The sequence below is a fragment of the Lycorma delicatula genome, chromosome 6, assembly GCF_047948215.1.
Source record: "Lycorma delicatula isolate Av1 chromosome 6, ASM4794821v1, whole genome shotgun sequence".
Classification (NCBI taxonomy): domain Eukaryota; kingdom Metazoa; phylum Arthropoda; class Insecta; order Hemiptera; family Fulgoridae; genus Lycorma; species Lycorma delicatula.
This window is the reverse complement of record NC_134460.1, coordinates 68,700,756-68,728,196: the sequence shown is the minus strand read 5'-3', so window position 1 is coordinate 68,728,196 and position 27,441 is coordinate 68,700,756. Positions and strand designations below refer to the sequence as shown.

At 26.5% G+C, this 27,441-nt stretch overlaps 1 protein-coding gene across 2 annotated transcripts in view; it reads left to right on the top strand.

Annotated features, from left to right (window-relative positions):
* The window catches only part of LOC142327113 (uncharacterized), a 384,678-nt gene that overhangs the window by 283,544 nt on the left and 73,693 nt on the right, over window positions 1-27,441 (top strand). The window contains exon 5 of one of the 2 annotated variants that reach the window (XM_075369982.1): window positions 6,083-6,366. The exons of the other annotated variant lie outside the window; for it this stretch is intronic. Within the exon in view, the coding sequence (XP_075226097.1) occupies window positions 6,083-6,318 (236 nt within the window). The 3' untranslated portion in view covers window positions 6,319-6,366. Of the gene's footprint in view, window positions 1-6,082; window positions 6,367-27,441 lie in introns of those variants that run through there. 2 annotated transcript variants of the gene reach the window in all.

The window sequence follows — 27,441 nt, the reverse complement described above, 5'->3', positions numbered from 1 at the left end:
GAAATTACTTAATTTTCATTTGAATAAATTAGAGTAGCTTTATATCTAGAAATATATATATATATATTTTATGTTAGCTATTTATTACAAAATAGAATATTACTTGTTTTATTACTTAATAATTATATAATTAATAATAAATGTATTAATGTATCATTAAGAAGACCTAAGGAAACATTTATTCTTTTAACAGAAATATTTATTGGATTACATAAATATATTTGCAACAAAAGCATGTTAGTACTTTATATTTTTTATTGTATCTCACTATCTGTTGGTAAGAACGTTCTTCTAATCATCTGTGATATTTTGGGTTTTTTAAAATTTAAATTCTCACATTTCAGTTAAAAGTGCATTATTTTTGTTAAAACTATTCATAAGTGCATGATATTCAGCATTCACTAAGATGCATGTATTGTATCCTAATTTTGGTTTTTCTTTGAATGTGCTTTTTGTTATAAGTTTTAATCAAGTTTGTAGTATAGTATCATAATTTTATTATAAATAATATTGTATAGGCTAATTTTTTAATAGTATAAATTTGTTTGTTTATTTACTGCATTGTAAATGTATAAATTTGTTTGTTTATTTACTACATTGTAAATTTATTTGTTTCTTACATCTTGTTTTATACTATTTTTTAAAATCTTTTTAATAATTATTTACTATATTTGTTAGAACATCGTAATTTAACTTAAGTAAAATTAGTTTTTTAAGTATTGTACATTATCCTTCTTGCTCACGTGTAGTAACTATTTACTCATTTATTGTTAATGTACTATTGAACAAATCGGCTGTCTAACGTTTGGGCCACTCGTTTCGAACAAGGTTAGTTTTGTTCAAATACGATATTGTGTATTTTGTTGTTGGTATAACCAGTAGTATGTAATTGACGGCAGAAATCATAATTTTTTTCTTTTCAAAAATAATACATTTATTTATGGAATAATTTATTATCCTGTTGTTTAATCTAAAAAAATTACATTTAAAGAGTGATAACGCAGGGCGGTAAAAAGTATCGTACGGTTGTTGTCATCAGCTGATTAGTGTTATGCAAAGTTTTGGAAGAGGTTCTTTTACCTACGTGTGGCCCTTTTGAAATTCGTTGCTATTTCTTGTGTTATATTTCTACTTATTATTTTTCTTATTTTATCTAATACTAGACACAGTTTGTTTAACATTATTATACTTTTCTAAAACTTAGTTTTATTTATTTGATATACAGAAATTATAATAGATTGCCTAAGGTGTTAATATTCCTTTTTTATTTTGTATTTTATGCAGTGTTTGTGTATGCATAACTTACAGATATTCAATTTTTGTAATCTCCTATTTTGAGGTTAGAATTGTTTGTATACATTTTAACATGTTTTTGTTTAGATTTATTCCAGTTAGTACTAGATTGTAATATGGTAGAACTAGAATTATGAAAGCCTGTTATACATGGTTGTATGTTAGCCTTTCACTATTCACAAATTTGCTTGTCTTGAATAAAGGTCGTAAAAGTTATGAATATATTGTTCCTAAACTTGTACCACTAGGCATAGTGAAATTAAATGAATAACCAGATTTGTTGAAATCTATTTTTAAAAATTTTGGTTTATCTGTATATGTATTAATTTAAAATAAATAAATTCTGGGTTTATAAAATACATAGTTTGTATTACAATTTACTATGTAATTTAAAACTGAAAGATTCATGTTGCCCAATTTATACTTCTATTTATTATTTTTTGAGTCTTGCTCCACAAGTAGGTAAGGAGGTAAGCTTTTTCACAAATTTAGTGATTTATTTGTGTTTGGTTTAAACAGTGATACTGATGTTTATGCTTCCTAAAATAAATAATTGTAAAAATATTTATTTTAATTGTGAATGAACAGTTTGTTTTATTGATTATGTATTTTTATTTGTTTAAAATCGAGGGTGTGTGCAACATTATGTTAAATAAAATTTTACATGATTTTATTTTATTTTACTTTTTGTAGTTTATATCTTACAGTTCCCATTGTAAATGTTTGTCACTGCCCGATTATATAGTACCAGAATAATTTTGTAATGAGTTTTTACATAAAATAGCATTAAATAAAATTTTTGCGTTATTTTTTTATTGTATTTAAATATTCTTAACTCCTTTAGTATTTCCAGAATAAAATGCAATAAAAATAAAATTGGTAAAGATTTAATGGGAATTTTTTCTTCAGTGTTGTAAAATAGTACATAAGTAAAGTGTATAAACAACCCTTTATGTTTCTGTTATTTATGTACAAATGGTACTTCATATTTTTATTGTATTAATATTTATGCATGCATGCATTTCTCTTTTGTGTAAGGTCTAATGTTTAAATAATATGATTAGTAATATAACTTAAATGTAATTTTCTTCTTCACTAAATTCCTTTCAGCTTCAGTAGTCTGCTACATCCTTTTTTCACAGACCAATGCCATGCTGTTACTCATCGTTTGTTTATGCCATAAATATTACATTTTTCTATTTTAGTTTGTAGTAATTATTCCAAATTGCTTTCCCATGAGTGCATATTTAACTAGAGAAAAAAAATATAAAGTGCTAAAATTTTAGGACGTAGGAAGTTATTCTAGCTCTAAAATTTGTTTCTCTTTAAAAATTTTCTTTACAACGATGCTGAAGTAATTTCATTTTCAGGATGTATCCATTTGTCCACAACTTTGTCCTCTTCTTCCTAATATACTTAAATTATAAAGGTATTTCAAAATAATATTGCTGAAATCCTTACTGGGATTTCTTTTTCAAAAATTCTTTATCTAAGAAAATAATCACCTAACACTGAATTTAGGTATACTTTGATAAGCATTTTTCAAAATTACAAAATCAAGATTTTTTTTACCATGAGTAATTTGTTCATTTATATTGATACAAATTGCATCATGTATACAGAGTGTAGTTTTCAGTTTTCTCCAAAATATTTGATTTTTTCTGATCAGAAAAGAATTCTTGGAATCATTTTTCCACAAACTGCGGTTACAAATGTTGCATGTTTAAAATGCAAATGAACTTAAAAGATTTTAACTGTAACACTATCTTGATTATTTGTCTTTAGTATCCTCTTTCCTGAAATCTTTCACTTCATAACACATCCTCTTTCCTGAAATCTTTCACTTCATAACACATCTGTTTTACTAGAAATTTTGAGTTAAAGCATTGCACAGTTTTGGAAATGTACATTTTTGATGACCTTAACAAAAAACAGCTCCCCACTTAAAATTATAAGGTGACTTAAAGTAACTATGATATTAACATTGTTAGGAATTCCTTTTAGTAGGAGAATTTCTAGGTCATAGTTGTAGATTAATATTAAAATTTGGAGAGTATTCAAACTCTGTAGAGAGGAACCCTGTTTCAACTTATGCAGTGATATTGTTTTCCAAATACAGTCAGATTATTTATTTGTTGGACTAGAGATCTTTTTTTGTATGAAGTAATTTTTTTTTATTGGTTAGTATACCCAATAATCATAAGTGCTAACAGTATTCAGTGAAACCATCAAGAATTGTTGGTTATCTATGGGAAATAATTACTAAAGGAGGCTGTTGATTTTTGGGCTTTCTTTACATGCATCCAAGAATATATTTTTTTCTACACTTAAAAGTAGAATTACTTTTAAACTTGGGTTTAGATAGTAGTTTTTACTAAATACTGTATTTATATTATCAGTCTTACAACTGGCCCTGGCAAACGTAGGTGTAATCATCAGAATGAATCTGTATTAATTCAGTAAGTACTAATCTGTGCATAGAAAATGGTTACATTTTATTCCTAGAATTTTCTTGTTAACATTGATTTAATAATATTTCTGTTTTTTGTTCTGTTCAGATATTGCTTAAGTTGTAGAATAACTTTATTGAAAATTAACACAAACTTTTTATTGGATCTAAATTTTCTATGAGAGCATTTCCCTTCTACTGGCAATTTGAGTTTACTGTTGTATTTATTAATTTATAAAAAAAGAAGTTAAATAATGATTGGTTTATAACAGAGATAAGCATATGTCGTGAAAAATTTTTTACTTCTACTCTCAAAACACACCATACAGAAAATCGTAAAAAGTGAAAAATGTAAGCCCATAGAATTTGCTGCTACACATTCTTTTTTAAATTTTGCATGGAGTCATTCCGTTTGAAATTTTTCTTTTTTTAATACAAATTGGATTATGGGTTAATTTTTTCTTTTTTTTATGATTAATTCACCATATAAGCACAAAGCTTGTGCATAGAAGTATGAAGTGAAGATTTTGTAGAGTATGAAAAATGCCATGCCTGACCAGGGTTCGAACCCAGCCAAAGATAAAAAGCCAAAATTTGAATGATTACAATCTGAAAATTAACTTTTAATAAGTAAAATTAAAAAAAGGTAGTATAAGTTCGGGATTACATGAAGTAAAACTTTTAACACATTATTTTGTTAATAGAGTGGTAAAAATAAAATAAGTGATATGATTTTTGTTGTATATTTTGACTACATTATCTTTACAAAATTTAGTTAGGGACTGTTTTTATGATATATTGTTTTGCCATTTTAATTCTCATTTAATTTTGCAAGATAGGTATACTTAAAAAATACTTATTAAAAATAAGCTAACATTATGTATATTTCATAATGTCGCCTGTGGCACCCAGGTGAATCGATGTAAAAAAAATAATTTTAAAATAAAAATAAACATGAATCTGTAAATACTGTAAAACTGTTGTATCCTATAAAATAAACTATTTCTAGTTTGATATTTTGTTTGGGCATGATTTTAGTACAGCGTACAGAATATCATAAAAAAAATTGAGACATGTTGATTTTCTCCAAAGTTTTTCTTAAATATGTAGATTTGACTTTATGATCTACTGATTTTTTTTTCTTTATTTTGTTATTCATGGAAAAATGTTATGTTACTGTTTTAGATTAAGAAAGTTGAAGATAATGAGTAAGAAAGATGATAGATTTAAGTTTTTAATGAAGATGTTAATGGACTACCGTTTGTAGTATTTTTATACTAATTTTAAATGAATGTACCTTTATTTGTAGAAGGGTTGAAATATACTCTTTTTCAAAATTGAATCAGAACAAGATCATTAATATATTATTAATATATTAATATATCATTCTTAAGAGCTTATGATATAAGAACTTTGCAAAGTAGCTCTCCAGAAGCTATTTTAAAGTACCATGATGTACAGTTCGCTACTTTCTGTAGGCTTTATTTCACTTAGCTGTCTTTGACAAATCTAAATTATTTCTTACCTAGTATCAAGTTTGATTAGTATACTTGTAGAATGTGAAAAACAAGATAAGAGATACTTTTGTTTCATTTGTCAGTTGAGTATAAGAAGCATTAGTTTGCACAAAATAGCTGTAACATTTAAAATTATTTACCTACAGTATAAACATATGTTAATTACAGTTGATATTAAACAAAATTTATAAATACGTGCCTGTTAATATACAGATAATGAATTTTGTTTATTGTTAATTACTTCGTTTAGGTCAGATGTATTTGTCTTGGAGAGTGAAATATTTTTTTTTGTGTGTGTGTGTGTGTGTATATACACACACACCAACTTTAATTTTTTTTTTTTAATTACTGTTGACATAAGTAGTATCGTTTACCTCCTACCTCCTTCGTCTACCTCCTGTATTTAAAAACTTCTTCTTATTGTCATATTTTTTTGTATGTTTGTGTTACGCAGTCCAACTTTGTCAGTGCCTGTCTTTTGTATGACAAGACAAAAATCTATATCAAACATTACTTTTGCAATGTCTCTTACAAATTGAATAAAAATTACAATCTTCCTAAGTTACTATCATTAAATAATTTTTGTTCATTTAGTATTTTAGTTATGCTTTAAACATGTTTTAGCTAATTAATAATATTTTTTAATCATCTAATTTACTTTATATTTCTTTTAATCTTAAATATTTTAAGCAGCAAGCTTCGATGCAGCATATGTCAAGTTCAATGTAAGTTAATTATTATTTTTTTATTATTACTTAAATATTTATTTATTTGTTTATTGTTCAATTTGTTTACTAATGTAGATTATTTTTCTCAATTACAGAATCACCGGCTGTAGACCCATTGGCAATTCCAGGCAAGTATTGTTGCTTACTTTGCAACAAAACATATTTATGGAAGCAGTCACTGACTCGACATATTCGTGAAGATCGATGCGATAAAGGACCACAACATTTGTGCCCTATTTGTGGAATGAATTTCAAGCATACTAGCCGCCTTGTTCGACATGTGCCATTCTGCACCCAGACCAAGTTTGAATTTATTACGCAAAATTCTTAATATAGTCCTCTCTTTTTCTTTCTGTATTTTTTTTAGTAACTAGATAAACAAAATCAAAACTTGAACATAACTTAGCGTAAAATTAATTTCATTATCAGAAAATAAAATAGAAATTTAATTGTTAATGAAAGTGAATGTTTTAAACTATTATTTTTTTCACAGATTACTTTAGATCGATAAGAAAATGTATATTCAATATACATTTTCTACAATTATTACCGGTAATATTTAAAAAGAATATATATATTTATGTATATTTTATTAAATAACTAACCACGATTTTTGTGATCCAGTAGCATTTATAGCTCCACTTAAATAAACTAACATAAACATATTTGTAGATATTGAATACACAAGATATTTCATTGCGATTTAGGATTTAGAACAAAATAACGTTATATAATAATATTATTTATATATTTCGCTGATGGTAAATTTCATTTTCTGTAGTATTTTATAGGACCGAAACGGTTCATTATTAGTTTCTTTAGTTTTATTTTTGTTATTAATGGTTTTTTTTGAGTTCATTATTCTGATTCACCAACATTTTTTCCTTAATTTTTAAAATATTAAGGAATGTAGATTTCTATTGTACATGTTTTAGTATTAAAAGTTGCAGTATTTCATGGGTTCAGTATTAAAAATTCGTAGTATTTATGGTTTTTTTGTGCCATTGTTGTTATTGTATGTATTTCTTTTATCTTGGTTCATCAGTTTATTTACTCATATTTTGAAATATTTAAAAGGTTGTTGCAAAAATATATGATTATAAAAGATAATACAAAAAGATCAGATGCAAAGAAAAGACATACATACATCAATTTGATGGAACCACTTTGAAAATTGATAAATTTACTGTTGAGTTAGATGTTAATTAATCAGTCACAAATTATATATGAAATTAAAAAATTAACCGTAGTTCAGTTTTTCACATAAATTATCATTTAATATCAAGTTGGCAGGATCACTTAAAATTATTGAAGTTAAGTGCAGTTATATAAATCTAACTTTTGAGGTAAACTAAACCCTTTTTATCAGTATATGAACAATGTAATTTTTTTTATTATGGCAACTTTTTTCAATTTTTAAACAAAATTAGACATGGAATAAAGAGAACAGCACCACTTAAAAAGATTTATTTTTGAGTTTTATGACATGTTATAGACCTTCAGTTTGCATAAAGAATAAAATTGTGAAAATAAAATAAATTAATGATTTATGTACATTTAAACAAATAACAAATTCATGTGCAAGTTAAATTATGATAGCTGCATTCTATCTCAAGATGTAAGAGATGGTGATCAAATTTTAATGGATCTTTATTTTATCAAAAGAATAAAGTTGCTAACAGATTGTAATTACAGATTACATGATTCATTTGCAATTAAACATAGACTGTTTCTCCCAAAAGTTTAATTTTGATGTCTGTATTGTAATTCCAAATGGTGTTGTAAATGATCTTACCATTTATATCGTGTTAACGGACTCCATAATTCATTTAAGTAACTGCAGGCAATTTTTTATATAATTTATTTATTAATTAGTGGTTCTGATTCTCTAATTGTTTGATTTACAATTGTTTTTAAAACTGCAACTTGATATGCATAGAAAATATGTTAGAAAGTGTGCAAAGGTTTTAAAATTTAAGACCATTGTAGTTTAATCAATAATATATCAAGTATCTTTGAATATGCTAAAGATTATTAAAATATTTAGTTTTTGTTTATTTAAAATAATTCTTCTATGTATAACTTTTTGATAGCAGTGCTTATCACTATCAAGAGTATCTTTTTTGGTTATCCTTTTTTATTAGCGCAGCAAAAAACTAACATTTTTTATTGTAAGTAATTAAAATATTTTTAGTTTTGAACATGAGTCTGAGTAGATTGAATGGTTTCTACACTGCAACATGTTGAAATTAAGATTATATTTTTGATAAAATAGTTATGCTAAATTTATCAATTTTTTTTTTTTTGATGAAGTGAAAATTCAACTGATTAGTGAAAAATCCTCAATAATAATAATTTTTCATTGATTTAGATTGTAGTTATAGTTAAATCCATTTAAATATAAATTAACTTTGTTATTGTTAAAAAAAACTGATGTTAAATCCATATAGTAAAGTCCCACGTAAAAAATTTATATGATCTGAGCCCTACTTCAATACCTTTTTGAAACATACATGGCATTGTTAAGTTCATTCATTCAATTTAATTGCCAAAGTTGTGCAAGCGTTCTTTGTGGTATGACTTACCTGCTAACAATTGTTTTAATAATGTAATGTAAACTGTGGCTTAATAGAGCTATGAAATCTAATACAGTATAATGACATAATTTGTATTACAATTGCTATGGCTGTAAATTTAATTTCAGAGCTATTAATATTTATCATGTTGTAAAAGCGATTTACAATAATCTGTGTAGATTTTTTAAAAAATTGAACTGTACCTTTAAATCTAAACATAAACTAAAATTGTGTTCTAAATTTATTTTTTAAGGATAGAACTTTTCATTCGTAAATTAACAAAACTCTACTTGTGTTTTTGTTGATATATGAGACTGTTTTTATTTCCCATTTTATCCTTTTTAGGTGTGTTGAAAGTAAACTTTGCACATTGTTTTTATTGGATATCAATTTACGTTAATCTTAATTAGGAATACTGTCCTGCAATAATTCAGTCATTAAACATTTTTCATTATTTTCAATCATATGTCCAATAGTAATAATGTGTTTCAAATGTTTCTGAAATGATTATTTTTATAGAAAAAAAGTTGCTATAATAAAATTAAGCTCAATGATCTCTTGGGCTCTTCATTTGCAGCCACTTGTATTACTGTATTTTTTAGGTTAAATGAAATTGAATATGTCGGGCTCAGATAAGTCTGTTTTTAAACTATAATATTGTTCCACAATTTTTTTGTGAATAAATAACAAATTAATTAACAGAATTTATTTTTTAATTGTATTTTTAGCTGGAGTTAGTTAATATTTTTATGTTATTTATGATTCATTACCTAGCATAAACCTAATTATAAAGAATGCTAAAAGGTAGATATTTTAATTTATACTCTATGTAAGGTAAGTTTACACTGCAATGTATTAGTTTTAAATGTGTTTACATATTTTCGTATTATAAATACAGTATTTTTTGTTGTGAATTTTTGTTTGTTCTCTTCCAAAAAGAAAATAAATGAGTAAAGTATTTGTCAACTTCTATTCTGTTATTGTTGAATAGTAGATACTCTTTTACAACCAGTAGATTCGTGAAACATTTGCAATTTTTTTTTAATAATATTTGCATTTTCCCTTTTTATTGTTTAATCTTGGTGGTAGAAGACTTAATTTTTCAATGAAAATATTAAACGTTAAATACCAAAGAAAATTATAGTCAAAAAGAAATTAAATAAGTGAATGTATATTATTAATTATAATTAATAATGTATGTGTATTATTTATAAAAAAAAAATATATATATATTTAGTTTTTGAAGTACAAAAATAACTTTATTTTATGGAAGTTATCAGATAATTATTTTTACTACTGCAATGATTAGTTTAAAATATAAGAATTATTTGCTGTTTGTTACCTTACCTCTTTTATGAATATGTAATAATTTTTAGTTACCAAAACATGTTTTTATTAAATTTTAATGTATTATTTATTTATTTATTTGTTTGTTACTTTGTGTTGTTATCCAGTTATTGTGTCAGAATCTGTTGTATTACTTACACCTTGCATCACATTTTGGTAAAATATTTCCTTTTTTAAGTTTTAAAATTTTGACAGTAAATTTTAAAACTTTACCCTACAAAAAAAAAGGTAAAATAGTGAACAAAGATTTTTATAAAATAAAAACTAATAAATATATTTTTTATATACGTAATTAAAATAACTTAATTTATTTAGATAAAGTGTATTAAAAAAGTAGATCTTTTAATACAGCTAATACAGCCAGTCCCCATGGTGAACCAAGTGAAGGTGTCACTTCTAGATCTACATATCACCTGAATTGTGATGTGTTTTACATACTGATATGAAATAATAAAGAAGACAACAAGAGACCATTTTAATTCTAGTATTTGCCATAAGCTGCATAGATATATGTTGTTCTCTGGAAAGATGAAAGATGCTGATGGAGTAAAGCCTTTTTTCCCCCTTTTTTTTGCTGTCACTAGTCTTTTGCATTTGCAGCAGAAATAATGGGATTAGCTGATAGTTCATGTGATTGTAAATTATTTTTGTAATTTTTTTTTTAATAACATAAAATTTTGTTTATTTCTTAATATGAAACTTGAAATAATAAATTTAATTTAAAAAAATAGTTTATAATAAATTTTAAAAAAATGTTAGGAAATAGTAATTATTAGCCATGGTTGTAGGAAAGTTTTACTGCAAGAAGTCGCTTTAGATGATGCAAGGTTTATTATATGTAATTATCTACAATAATTATAATTAATTTAATTATTGCATATTTTATAATTATTTTTATTAACTATTGCCACTAATTATATTGTTTAAGTCAGCCTATAATTTAGTCAGTAGTACATTTTGATCTACATTAACCAGTTAATAAATCTTCCTTTAAATTTTTTTAAGTTTTCTTTTGTTAGTATTACTATTTTAAGTGAAGAAAATAACTGTTTTTCATATTTTAATCAGTAAAGAAATGTTAATTTTTGTTTTACTTCTGGAGACTCATTAATTAGAAGTTTATTAAAGTCTGAAGTTATTCCTCAGAATTTATGTATGACATAACTGTTGATTGTGACAGATATAGTGTACTGTTTTGCCCAATTTCTAGGTACTGTTACTATTTATGGTTACCTATAAAGTATAATATGGTGAAATTTTAGTTGCATGTCAAAGTAGCGTAAAACTCATATACCACTGAAAATAATATTTTTTAATATTGCATTTTATGATATTTCCCTCAATTTTTATTTTAATTGAGATGATACTGTATTCTTAAAGATATTTATAAATATCTTAAGGTATTTTTAAGAAACTGTGCATAACATATTTAATTTTAGTTGTACCACTACCCTGTTACTTACTGTACTTAATTGTTCTCCAACCCAATATTTTTCCCCACTGACGAATCATTTCTGGAATGTTATTACATTGATTTTCTTGTACTTTAATTCCTTAGGACATTTGCATCTATCTGCTCATTTACCTATTATCAAAATTTAAATTCTATTTTTTCTTTATCTGCTTTGAGCAAAGTGTCATTTGAAGTTTAATTTTTCTTTTCAATATGAAAGTCATATTTTCTGTGTATGTATTTACTTATTACTTTTAATATGCATTGATCATTAGTCATTAATTTTACGTTGCATTTGGTGAAATGCTATTTAATTTCTGTTTTTTAAATGAACTGTATTTTACTTTTAGTTAAACCTTCAGTTCTCCTGAAATGTTCCAATTGCTATAGTGACTATTTACATAGACACAAATGCAAGTTTATGAATAGCTTACAAATGTAAGCTATTTGTAAGAACTACTAGCTTAAATCTCTTCTTGCATGCTTTCTTGGTTCAATTTTTTTTTTTGCTAGTTCAAGTACATTTTTATCTCTTGTCATTGACTTCAGAAATTTCTAGTGTTTTTTTTTAAGGTGCTGGATTAAGGTCACATGATTTTTTTAGAGTATCACAATCTTATTAAAAAATAATAAATTTTCTGATTAATTAAAGAATTATTGTTAGATTAATTTTCATTATCCAATTTTATGTGCAATTTAGATAAAATAATTAATATTTATATTAAATAGTAAGTGAAATCAACTGGAAATTTCTGCCTTTTCATATGATACATTTGTTTATTTTATAAATTGTCTATTTTAACTTAATGAGTGATTTTATTCAGAGGAGATGTTTTGTTTTATTACTTTAATGCAAGTTGTAGAAATTTATTTTTATGTAATTTAATTTGTTTATTAAAAAGAAACTAATTAAAGTTATATTATTTGTTAAATTCAAAACCGGATTATAAGAAATAATTTAAATTTATTTATTTTATTTAAAGTATGTGTTTATATGTTAATACATAGTGCAACCTTGTTCTTGAAGATAGTAGGAGTGAAACTTAGAATAAACAAAATTTCTGAAAACTTATCAAAATGTTATTAGTTACATAGTTTGCAGTCATTTTCTGTGAGAAATACTTGATGAGGTAAAGCATAAGATACATTTTTTGTGCTCACTGTCTTGAGATTTTTCTGCATATAAATTCAGAGATGAACTATACTATTTAAGTATTTTACATACTCAAAGGGGTCAATTTCATATAAAAATTATGTAGCTTATATTATTTTCTTTAAATTTTTTAATCTGTATAAAAATAGGATCTGTTTGACATAATAAAAACTTCTTAATTAAGTCATCATTCAAATCATGTTTGATATCTACAGTTACGAAGCTGAGATGTTTCAGTGCACATTTTCAAAAACATTTAAAAAAAGGAATTTAAAGAAAAATGAGAAACAAATACAAAAAACAAATAAAACCGATATTGTAGGGACAATTTAAAAAAAAATTAATATCTGAAAATAATGGACTTAAAGTGCCCCAATTGTCTGAAAATTACTGGCTCCATTGTAAGTTTTTATTTGTTACATTGACAAAGAATAATTCCTGAATGACTCCTGAATGATTCCTGAAGATATAAATAACAAATAATATACTAAGAACAATTTAACATAGGAGATATGATGTAGGTTTGAAAATTATAAGTGTTGCTTCATCCACTGCATTTAGCTTTGTTTTCCTTTTACTTTTCGGGATTGTGTATCCTTAGATATTGCACACTATATGAAACTGTAAGTTTATAAAGATGCAATTTCAAAAAAAGAAGAACCATATAACCAAAGGATATCTGCTCAGGTTTTGCACTTATACTAAATACATATGTTAAATTGTATGATTATTTATCCCAGTTTATTAATGTATAACCAAAATTTAGTTTAATTGAATGTTATATAACTTTTTATTTATGTGTAGAAAAGTAGTTGTAAATTAATTTCCCTTAATTTAAATTTTTGTCATGTTTGGATCGTAACTATTTAAATTCGTTTGTAAGTTATTTTATGCATTTGTTATTGTTAGAGCATGTAACTCCATTGTACTTTGTATTATTCCATGAAATAATTTCTTTACTTCCTTACTGTACTTTAATATATATATATATATATATATATATACAAACAACTTGTGTTTAAGTTAGGTACCATATAATGATGATGTCTTTTTTCTTTTGTTTGTCAGAGCAATGAAACTTCAACAATAATATTATCAAAGTGGCATCTATTTAATTATGAAAGAATTTTATTAAAATTGATTCTTCTTTTGTAAAGTCGTCATTACAAATTCATATAAGACCAATGAACAGGTTTTACATGGATTTCTGTAAGTTGCTATCATAATCTATATATAATTAATACAGGCAAATTTAGTTGAACATTTAATATGCTGTAAATTATGTACTTTACAGATTTCTCTATCATGTATGATACTGATAATGGATTTATCATATTATTAGTAATATATAATGGTGTGTGTGTGTATATATATATATATATATACACCTGTGTATACCGTACATGCAAATAACAATTTACAGTATAGAGTGTTTATAAAAAAAAAAATTTGTTTCAATTGTTATTTAAACAGCATTATATTTAAAATATTACTTACATGAGTATTTATTATGGAAAGGTAAATTCTGAAGTTCTTTTGGTGTTAATTCGATATGTGCACCTTTATTGCCCTGCACATGTCCAGACAGTAATCCAGCTCTACCCACATACTCTCCAGCGTGTTGGTTTAATGAATGCTACTGCTGCACAATCTTCTCCCGTAGGTAGTTGGTGTTGTGATTTTTTTCTAAATAAACATTGTTTTTCATGTCTGGGCTGCTTGGTGGCCATGCAATCCAATCCACCTGTTTTGAAATCAGATTCTTAGTATAACATGGATACGGTTGCTATAATGTGGCAGAGCGCCATCTGTTTGAAAATTAATCCATTTTCTTCTTCAATATCATTAATCTGTGGAAAGATGTAAAGTTTGAGCGTATCACAGAAAATGTCCCCATTAATTATGGTTTCTACAAAAATGAATAGGCCCACAATATGGTCATTCATCAGTCTCCACCAAACATTAATTTTGGGAGATTTACACTAATGTTTGATAATTTCAACCATGGCTCTGTCTGATCCCCAAATCGTGCTGTTGTATTGACTTATTGACCTACTAATGTGGAATGTCCCCCTCATCTGAAAACATGACATTTTTCAGGTAGTCCTCATTTTTATGACTGGTGTTAGGCATTAAAGCTGCAAATTCCAATCTTTTCACTTAATTATTGAGTTTGATTTCATGTAAAAGTTGTATCTTATAAGCACATAGTCTAAGCCTCTTACATATCACTTTGTACACTGTAGATTTAGGTATTCTGTAACTCTAAACTGTGTCTTGCTAATGACTTTTTTGGACATACAAGATGCTTGGATCTGTTCAGATACTGACAGCCTATCTGGTGATTTCCCCTTTAAGACACTGCCTGTTTCCTTAAACTGATTAAACTTTTGAGTTGTTTTACTTGCAGCCGTGGCACTGCCAAATTCACATCGATAATTTTGCTGAACTGTGATAACCGATCTTGTTTTGATAAACCAAATCATGCACTAAACTTTCTGCTTTGGTGTCATAATTGAGAGATAGACTGTCAACCAGTTACCCAGTGAAGGTCACACAGTGGTGCCAACCAATGAATATTTGTAATGAAAAATTTAATAATGTTAAGAACATAAATATGAAAACCAGATACTTTTAACTGATTCCATTATTTCATTATGATTTTCTGGAACCAAAGAGTTCTTTTATAAACACTCCATATGTCTAAAGCATTAATAAACTAGTTCATTAATTAATTACCAGAACGCACCATTTTAGAATCTTCTTTTGATCATTCAGATCATCTTCAGTCATGTCTTTTAATTATATGTACTAAATTAATATATATATATATTTATTGTACATCAATGGAAAGGGAAACTCAAAACATTTTGTATTAATTTTGTTTACATTACGTCACATGTGCTCAGTGTGAGCTTCCTGTGTCATATGACACACATTGAGCCTATAGTCCAATTTCTGCCATACACATTCTAACATTGGCAATCCACTAATGCAATGGCTTGTTTGATGTGAACCCAAAGATCCATTGATGCTGCTTTCATGAATCTGAGTATTAATAAATGTGAGATATTCAAATTTATATTTTGGAAGATAATTTGTAATAATCTGTATTATTTTTCATTGGATTAATACCTTTTTAACTTGTAAACTGAACTGAATATTACTGAAAAAAAAGAAAATATGACTGAATAGAACTGAAGAGAATATGATCTAAGGTTTTAAAGACTCATTTGGTGAGTTCTGGTTTATTACCTGTTAAGATGGTTCATTTATTAATATTGATATTTATAATGAATAAACTAGGTTACTCTGTTTGAATGATGTTTAAGAAAATTAAGATTTTTTTTTTAATTGACCAGTATCACATTAAAAAAATAATGACACTTATGTAAGTAGACCTTTTTTTGTTTCACACAATTTCAGTATTAAAGAGAACACTTGTAAATAAAAGCGAAATATTGGCTATTATTTAATGTGTATTCTTTCTATTTTTTGCAAGTCAGAAGTTGTGGGTAAACACTAAAAGTAGTTTTTGGGGAATTGTCATTTTAGTAAATATTTTTTTATCATATCCGGTTGTATTTATGTGCTTTCATTTTGTTTTTGTTTTGGTTTACTGAATTTTTATAAATAGGGGTTGTGCTGTATATGTGTTAATAAAATTATTGAAATTTATAACATTCTATACCAGCATAAAAAAGTGTTTAGTTATTTTCTTATTAATAGTATTTAAAAAAAAGAAAGAAAGTTAATCCTATTTGAGGTAATAATACATTCTTGTCATTTGATTTGTTTTGTGTGATGCATTTTATTTTTTATTCCAATCTTTTTAATTAAACGTACTTATTACAATCTGCATCATCAATTATTTAATTGTCTACATGTATTTTCTTTTGTCTTTTATTACATTTTTTATCCTTTTATTTCCTTCTAATACTAAATTACTTAACAATGTATGCCTTAGATTTGCCCACCATCTTCATTATTTTCACAAGTTTCTGTCATTAAATTCTCTTTTATCTTATTTGTCATAAAAATTCTTTCACTTTCTGTTTTATCAATCCATCCAATTTTTAAAAACATTACATTTCAAAAGCCTATTCTTTTCAGACACCTTCATTTGATTATCGTTTTTTGATTGATTGTCATGAATTGCTATTCCTTATAATACAAATATCTTTTAGTATTACTGTCAGATTCTGAATCATTGTTTAATACTAACAGACTTTTATCTTCATGACAGTGTTTTTTGTTATTTTGCTTTTGCCATCTATTTTTTTATGTTGTAAAAACTAAGTCATAAAACTCTGCTGTATTATTTTTCTCTAAACTTAATCTTAACTCCTGCACTTTTTTTTTTAATATTTCCCTCTTAAATAAGATGATGATGAGTGCAGTGTTTATTCAACTTTTGCCAGTTATTTTTTTTTGTGTGAATAAATGTTGAAAAGAGACGAAAACTGAAAAAATTCACATTTAATTTTTTTTTCTTTTTTTTAGCTGATTGAACAATGTTGCTACTGAATCAAAAAATTTCTATTTTTCCTCGGTGAATAATCACTGTACTCTCACATTTTTCCTTCAGTTCTTTTATTACTTATTTATGCAAACTGAAAAGGGATAGGAATATATTGTGTCCGCCTTTTCTGTCTCCTTTTTGGAATTTGCCTGTCTTCATATTCTGTTCATCTGATAGGTACGTAATTTTTTATATTAGTAACTTTCCATTCTGTATATTTCAAATATATTTTCCTTAGAATTAAATATTTTTCATTCACCATTATTTATTGCCTTCTCAAGACCTTTAAGTGCCATGTAGGTAACTTTTTCTTCAACCGTGCCTTCTAAATATCATCTTAAGTATTGAAATTGCCTCATTGCCTCACTTGCATTATTATTTTTTCTAAACCAAGCAGCTTCATTTATTGTACCTTCTACTTCATCAGTGTAATTTGCCTGTAACTATCCTAGTCAGTATTTTTTATACATGAGAAGTCAGACTGATAGTTCAGTAGTTCTCAGATTTATCTGTTCCTCCTTTTTTTTTCTATGGCATTTAAACAGTTTTTTTTTTTATATTGTCATTTATCCATAATTTGTGTTGCATTTAATGAAGTTAATGCTATAACATTAAGCCACTGAAATATTAGTTTTTCTAACATGTAAATTATATATTATATTGTGCATCATGTTATTAACGAAAATCTAGTCTACACCAAAAAAAATTATTTATAAATAATTAAATTAGAAATAATATTTATAAGAGCATGTTATGAATATATGAATTAAATTGTATAATTATTAATTGTTAATATCATATTTTATAATCATTCTTCATTTTCGTGTTTATTATAGTTTGCATATATTATTTTTTCTTGTATTTACTAATAAATTGTTTGTGATGTATTTGTTCTACCTAGTCAGTGTTGTTAATTAAGTTTATAGTATTTATGTATCATATTATGTATGTTTTTATTTGTTGTGTTTATTTTGAGTGATTTTGTAAACATTTATGTAAATGAATAAAAATTAATTTTTCCTCAGCGATATTTTATTTGTTATTTTTAATTAAAATAATATTTATACTTTCATACTCTAAGAAAAAAAAAACATTGTACATGTTGATTGTACAGTAAATGTGCGAGGTATGTCCTTTTATGGGAGATATGTAAACCTTTAACTGAAACAAAATGATTACATATTTATTTCAGCTTGTACCTTTTATTGATTCCGAGATGTAGTCATAATATTTATATTCATTGTTATTTATCCATTTATGTATTATTTTATGGTAATTCTCTTTCAGAAAATATTCACTGAATATGCTTTTTTTGCATAAATTATAAATGTATGCAGGCCATTACGCAGGTAGTGTGATCACCTTGTGAAATTTTTGTTTGATTAAGTCTATTACTGATTAATTTCTATATTCTGAAAGTCTTAAGTTATCTACTGCAGCTTTCTTGATATTGATCGCATAGGCGACTCTTCCTTTGTTCATTTAAAGAGTATACGAGGTCTGTTCAGAAAGTAACCAAACATTTTTAACTATGTGTCAATGGAGATATTTAGTGACATGCAATTGGCAGCATTGTTCCGCGTAACCTCGTCTATGACCATATATTCCTGGATTTTTTATATCTCATTTAGTTTTTGTGTTATTGTTATTTGAGTGCAACGTGTTTTAAGTGTTAGTAATGATTTCTGTAATGTGTGATTTTTTTATGATTGAACTTTTATCTCAATGTCGTAGCCATAAACCCAGCTTCATCTCCTGTTTTGATCCTTTGCATGAATGTTTCATCTTCCATCAACTTGTTCAAGAAGTTGCCAACAAACATCCACATTATGTTCTTTCTGCTGTTCGATCATCAAACGAGGAACAAACTTTGCTTAAACTCAATGCATGTTCAACTTTTTAGTCAAATTGTCATGGCATGATCCAGTTGAGATGATAACCTCTTCTGCAAGTTTTCTGACAGTCAATTGGCGATTTTCATGCACCAGATCTTGATTTTCTGAATGTGGGTGTCATTATTTGAAGTCAAGTCCTTCCTGGTTGAAAGTCATCTTCAATTGACTGACGACCACTTTTAAATCGTGAAAACTATTCATAACATTGTGTACGACCCAGATCATCATCTCCATAAGCTTATTTGAAAAGTTGAAACGTTTCTGTGATAGTTTCATGCAAAATTTTATGTTGTATCATTATGCCTGAGAATCACAAATTCCAAAAATTACTACTAACACTTAAACATGTTCCACTCAAATAACAATAACACAAAAACTAAATGAGATATCAACTATCCAAGAACATGTGGTTACTGAGAAGGTTATGTGGAACACAATGTTGCCAACCACACTTCATTAAATATCTCCGTTGGCATGTAATTAAAAATGTTCGGTTATTTTAACAACATACCTCGTATGTTGTTACATCTGTGGTGTACCAAACTGATGTAGAATGGAAATTCAAGACAATATCAATTTGCCATTTGCATTAAAATATATCCAAGTCAGTTGGACCTTGAGCTATCAATCTTTGCAAGGGAAAGTTAGCACCAATCCTTTTGTGCCACTTTTACTCACTGCTGTCCTCAGCCTCCATCCTGTCGTTAGTTTTAATTAACATCGTATCCTGGACTGGTGATCCATGAATGTAACAAGCTACAGGTATACCCATTACTCAAACAGTTGATGCAGCTGGCTACAGGCTCTGCATCAAGAAAGCTAACTGGGTAGCTCTGAAAAAATATTCAGACCTGTTAAGCTTAAAAAGGTTCTGCTCAATATAAATTAAATTATAACTTTTGGTCAGTGTCCTCGGTTCAATTTCTGTAAGTAGTTATTTTTAAAAAATACTGATTAACTTAATTTAAGATTAAAAACGTTTTAACATTTGGATTATGTGCTTTTCAGTGTACCTGTGTTTTCATTTGTCTTAAATAGTTCAACTTGGTTATTACTCTGGCTAAATATTTTATTATTTATATATATATATATATAATTAACATTTTACTAGTTTGATGATATATTTAAAATAAGATTTCTTTCTAAAATTTGTGTTTATATTTTGTTTTAATTTCTGTGTAGAACAAACCAAATATTTCTATAATAATGTTTTGTTTTTGATGAGTCATTCTTAAAAAGTATTTTCTGATGAGGATATCAGAAGGCTTTTATCAGAGCAGTAACTGTTTGCAAGAAAACTGGTAAACAAAAATGTTTGATTTAATATGTTTTTATTTTAAACATCATTTATATCACCTATTAAACAATTTATTTACATTAAATCAATAGCCTGTACTAGTTTGGAGGAGAATGTTATTCCAGGCTCACAGTTTGATTCTAAGTGCAAGTAATCTACTACATTTAGGAAGAGAATAATCCTTGATGGGGTTGACACTTTCACTTTTTTCCATTTTGGCTGGCTAGCAATAATTGTTGGCTGATTATTATTTTTAGCTTATACCATTATAACCGTTACCTTTAAAATAATTGTATTATTCCTCGCCTTTTACTTCCATATTATTAGTGGTGGACATAGAGGACTGGAACCTGCACTGCAGGTAATAAATATTACTGAAATAAAGGATTAAGCTAATATAAAAAATTATGATTAGTTGTTTCTGTGTAATTGAACTGCTTTATTTTTTAAAGAATGATGAAAAACCTTTATTTTATGATTTGGTGTTTGTACTGTGCAGATTTCTTTCTTTTTTTTTCATTCTGTCCTGTTGTCATAGCAATTGATGTTGTTTATTTATTTGTTTATGGCATTTGACTGTATTTTTACAAAGTTTTCTTTCCTTAGTTCGTAGCCAGATTTGATATTAATTTCCTCAGTCGTTTCCTTTATGGGTTTTTGTTCTTTCTTTTTCTTTATTTTCAATAACTTCTTTCTAAAAGATACTATTGTAAGTGGATTAGTCATTATATTAACCTGATCATCTGTGCCATACTAGCAACATCAGATTGCTGGTGAGCGAGTGCATCAGTGATCTAAACATTGAGTTCATTGCCAAGACTTGTACAGAATGGTTAAGTAGAGCTTGAGATGCCTCTCGAGGAAAGCTGGACATCTTTTGCTAGAGTTAAAATCTAATCCATCCTCTCTTATATAAGCTGACTGAAGAATAAACCCCAGTTGCCTTTTTATTAAAAAAAAAAGGAGATTACTGATGACAAATTGCACATTCACTTTATCTTAATATCAGTATTCTAGAATTAGATATGACACAAATTGTCAAGCAAAAGCGCATTGGTCAGGGTATAAAAAAAATAGTTTTAATCAGAAACCATTTTTATTGAAATTTAAAAAATATATTAGCTATGTTTTAAAGATTGAATAAGTTATCAGACCTTAGTTGAGAACTACTTACTTGTGCATTAACCGGCACGCATATTATTTTAGGTTATGTTGATATACATATGATTCATCAGTACATGGAATCAACATATATATAATCTATGCTCGCTTCGCTCACTAACCTCAACTAATCAGCTGTTTGGGTTATTTAAATAATAAATGATGCCCCCACATGAATGATACAATAAGGAATGATTATTTATTTATCTTTTTAAATTACTTCAAATTTTAAGACTAACATTAGATAAATAAAAGAATATAATTATAATAAGACAATTATGTACAATAATATACTTGCCAGTTAATGCACAAGTACCAAAACATTTTATAATATATAAAAAAATCTTTTTAAACATTACTGATCTGATTAACATATTCTTTTAAAATAAGTATGTCCCATGGAAGTGATGTTTACAAATAAATCATATTTTTGGTTTCTCACTTGTTCTATATTTATCTGTTTGTATCTTTATTTTTACTGTTAAGTAGGAATTTTATAAAGCATTATTTATTTCTTAGTTTAGAAGTAGGATTTGCAATGTAGTATCAGTTATCTGTATTATTTGGAAACAAGTTAGTTCAGATGTTTGATCCATATATCATATATATATATATATGAACAAGATTGTTCATATAGTATTTGAAATATCACAGAAGACATTAGCTCTAGGAGTTATTCGCATTGCATGATAAACTGTTAATGGAAAATAAAAATTACAATAAACATGAAACACAATTACAGAATATTATAAGTATATAATAATATAAGTACAAACAAATAATTATAATTTAATCAGTAAAAAAAGTTGTTTAAATTTTTTAGTTTTATTTAAAAACTTTTTTTTTAACAATTCCATTTCCATGTGGTAGTCCAAACTGGTTTTAACATAATTTTTTATTGCATGTGTACGTCAACAAGTATAACTCTATAACTTAAGTTTTGCAATTTTTATCATTATTGTCATCAAAATTATATTAGAAGTCTTATTCAAAAGGAGTTCAGTATTGCAGGCAAAGTTTGAAATCTTACTTTAATTCTGCATTACATTTTGTGTTGTTTGTCAGCCATTCAAATTGAGAAGTGCTATAGATAATTATAATAAAAAAAATAACAGGGTAATTTATTAATTTATATCCCTACTACTTACACATTATATTTACTTTGCCAATTAATAGTATAATTTCCATTTCCTATCAGTTTTTAACTCGCATATTATAATTAACAGAAAGTTATAATCGGTATATTATTTGTATTTTTATCCTTGTTTTTTGTTATATTAAACTAATGTTATTCAGTCATTTATGTAAAATGAAGATAAATAGTTATCACACAAATAGTAGAACAATAAAATAATTTTAGTTGTAATATTTTTTACTTACGTTGGTCTTTGTAGTTTTTAATAGATTAAATTTCATTAGTAATTTAATATCATTTGTATTCAATGTTATTTATGGCTATTGAAAAATGATCTTGCTAATTGAATGACAAAGGATATTTAAACTGCATTTTACATTTGACATAAAAGAAATAGATATCTTTTATGTTTAAAGAAATGAGCTGCATATTAAGTAATTTAAAAGTAAGACTTTTGGAAGACTGCTACTTAGTTCCTCTGAAATTTGTTTTAACTATTTTATATATGATTTTCAAAGTGTATTTGCTTCAGTAATTACACTGAAATTATGTGTGAAATATAATGGTTAATTATAGAATATCTTGAAAGTAAGATCTTTTCATAGTTCATGTTGATGTAAGATATGATATTGCTAGTGGAGTATGGTTAAAAGTAGTGCATTAAATAATATTTAACACATGCAAGTACAACAACAATTGTGTATTTAAAATCGGTAATGAGGACTCTGATAAGTTCGTATATAGAATAAAAAATTTTTAATAAAAATATTTTATTTACAGGTTCTCATGACAACATTTTGAGAATTTTACAAAATAGTACATGTGAAGGAAGTATTGGAGGAGAGTTTTACTGTGGTCGTTGTGGAAGAATGTATAAATGGAAATCATCTCTATATAAACATATTCGTTTAGAATGTGGAAGAGAGCCAAAGTATTGTTGCAATATTTGTGGTTATAGATCAAAGCATAAACATCATCATGATAAGCATATGATTATTAAACATAGTGTTTAAAACTTGATTGGGATTTTTTTGTACAAATTTATTTATAACTGAACTAAAAGAGATTAAAATTAAATTATAAACACTTCATAATGCTTAATTTTTTTTCGTATCATAGTATTTTTTTATGAATTTTTTAAATGTAAGGTTTTGTCTATTTATTTTTTTTATTTTTATTCTATCTAAACATCTATGAAAATATTTAGAATAATTACAATATTAAATAGTTAATTCATACATGACTAGCTACATGCCACAGATATTTTCCATATTATAATACTAATTGCTAGTTTTTAGTTAATATATCTTGGTGGACGCCAGATTCAACAAAATTTTGTGCAAGTTTCTTACTGTACTGTTCATACATTAAAATCTTAATTACTGGCATAGTTAAAATGTCAGTCACTATTGACTGGCATTCATTAAAATCTTATTTTATTTTATTAATAGTAAAAACTTCTAAAAATAGTTGATAGTTATCACTCTCATTTGAAAGGTATTGAAACTATTGAGAAAAAATAAACAACCTAGTACTTCTAGCATTTAAAAACGACAAAAGTTTTTTTTTTTTTTTAGTTTAGCTTCATTACAGATTGACACTGAAAGGTTTTGTTTGCTTTTTTAACATATGTATACATTTCTTCATTACTGTATGTATGTATGTGTATGTAAATCAGAAGTTGTACATGACTGAGATATTATGGTCCTCAGTGGTGGAGAAAGCTAGTCAGAGAAGTCAAAATAAACCTAGGATTATAGGCTTAAAATATAGGAAGATCAGTTGATAATTCACTCCTTCTTTGATGGTAATCTCTTAGGTTGAACATATGCTACAGATCTTCCTAATCTGAATGCATATGGAGATTATTAATGATGATTTATCAAGAAGCAATATATTCTTTTATGGGCTACAGAATTCTATATTCTTTCTTCTTAACTGTACAGGGCTTTTAATCAGAAAATTTCAAATTTCCTAATAAATAGATTTGATGATGACTTCATGTTGAATGGATAACCAGGCCACAGGACCTTTCATACCTTTAGATTTTTATATGTTTACCCATTTGAAGTCTACTGTTTAGCAGACATCCAGGAAATAATCAAACATTAAAGAAAGAATCTCAGTAGACTACAAATAAACAACATAATTAATTGTAAAGTCGTCCAAACATATTCAGGATTCATGCATTTCTGCGATATAAATGTTTACTCTGGTTGAAGGCAAACATTTCATATACATCTTATTTTTGTGTAATAAAATAAACCTATGCCGCCACCTGAGGCTAGGAGAATTGATTTGTATATATTCCTCAAGCGGATAAGTTGAATAAGCACTGAACTTTGACAGTTGAGAATCCCAGTTTGTGAAAAGGACCATTTTTGTTTCACAACCTATTTTGACTTATGTTTATTAGCAGAAGGATAGCCTACTAATCCTACTAAGGATAGCTTATAAGGTGACTGATAATGGGACTATAAATATCAGGTTTAACACTGCTGAAAAGCATGCATGGTCACATTCAAAATTAGGTTGGAAACTGTGGTGTTGCAGTCAGGGTGAATCAAGTGGCAAGTTTCCTGATAGAACCTTACAAGCTAGATGCACACTTCCTGAGATTGCATGGGAAGCCCACAACGAATGCATGCCTATCCCAATAATTAGTGGATTCATAAAATGGCTGTATAATAGTATTGACAATGAAAAAATTCCTGTGAGTTAATCTAAATGTCAATAAAACTTAAGAAATATATATATAGTTGTATAAATTAGACTACAAGTTATCATGGAATTGAAGAAACTATGTACTGTTAATCAGTTTAACGTCTTAAACTTAAACGTCTTAAGAAACGTTTAACGTCTCTTTGTTTTCATACATCAACAGTGGTGTGGATCTACACTATCTAGGTAATTTTTTGTTTTGTTTTTAATTCTATAAATTTTGAGTTATTAAAATTAAATGTCTGAATGTTGAAAAATATTTGAAAGTTAGAAGGTGAATAATAACTTTATTTTTGCTACAATCTATAATACATTTTCTTGTTAATGAATTCATTTGGTTGGATGTACAAATTAATGTACGTTTTATATAGCTTTCAAAAAAAAAAATGCTGTGCAGTGTTAAAGTGCATCTTCATAATGCATTAAAACAGCATACTACCATCTTAGAAATAAAAAATGCTAATTCAACAAAAATATTAATGACAAGACTTTGAAAAGTACGTTTCATTGTTCAATCTCTAGCATTAAATTTTTTGTTTAATTTTATTTATTTTGTTTTAATGCTACATTATTTATGAAATTATTTTAAGTATAAATTTTTCTTAATATATCAATCTCTAAGGTCATTAGCAAAATGTGTAACATGAAGTTATAGAAAGCTTTGACCATTTTCTGTCCATATATATAACCCGCTAGCATCTTTTTTGATAACAAGACAGTAAGCATTTCTAGATCTTAATAAAAAGGGTTAACATATCTGTTCAAACACACAGTTGCCAGTGTCAGGTGGCTCCCACATTTCTACTCCCACTCTGCTGTAAATCAATTTTTTCTCTATTTTTCAGTCAATTTTTTTAATAAAATTGTATATAAAATGGGACTGCAAACAGATTATTGATTCATATCTTGTTGAATTTATTTAGTAACAATGTTTTAATTAAACCCTCTTCTCTCATGAAGAATTCCAGGCTAGTTAGGTTTCCTATTTTTTATTGTTCTGTTTAAATTTCTGTTCTCATTTACTTTCTTGTTTAATTTTTAACCCTCTCTACAGACAACTTTTTCCATTGCTTATGTCAGTTCAAATGCCTCCAGCCTCTGTTTGTATCTCCTCCTTAGAGTATGTTTTACATTAAAATTATAAAGTTATATGTTGATAAAATTATAAAGAATAGTTTAGAATTTGTATGATCAATAAATTTGTGCATATCAGAATATGCAGTTGGTCAGGTGTTACTGTAAATATATCATTAACCTGATTAAATAAATTATATAAACATTAAAATAATTTGCCAAAATTAATGAATTAAAGTAAAATAAATGTAAAAAATTAATTTTAATAAACATAGTTTAGTTAGTAGCCTTCCTAGTGAAAGATCATCATATTTGGCTCCTTAATAAAGAGATTAGAAGTTAAAAGTTTGAATGATAATGAATGTTAGTGTCTAGATCAGTAGCTTAATATTCTAGAACTTGTGTAAGAATGGATTTTTTACTAGATATAAAAAAATATTGATATTAGTGAGAAAGGTTAAATGCATGCAGAGAGTCAAAAAAGTAATTTTGAATTATCTTTATACATTAAATTACATTGAAACAAGATGATTGATGTCATTTTTTTTTTTTACTTGTGTTCTAGTCAGTTTTGAATATGATTACAGGTACTCGAATTGGAATGATAATGAGAGTTGGGTTTTTCAGAGGCTGTACTACCTAGGACAGATAAAAGGGAAATTCAAGAATAGCTAAAATTATTATGAAAATGGCATCTTTAAATCTGTGAGGATGAAGCAACCTCTTGTTTTTTTAAGAGGATGAATCTCATGTCTAAAATCTTAAACCTTGGAAAGGATTTATTGGTTGAACTGAGATTTAAGTGATTTTAAGTTTTAAATATAAAATTTATAGGATGTCAACATTTCACAAGTTAGATTTTTAAACAACATAAAATCTATAAAAATTAAAATATACCTCTGAATTTTGGCTAAAATTTTCAAAAAAGCCTTACAAATATATGTAATTTTTTCATATTTTTAGGATGGATGATGGATGAAAATAGACAGTGAAAATTAAGTACTGCTAATGAACAAGGGCATGGTTGATGTGGCTCATTTTTTATATAAGGAATGAATTTTGCAGCTTGTGAAATTGTCCAAAGCCAAGCCTGAACGGGATTCAAACCCAACATCTTTTA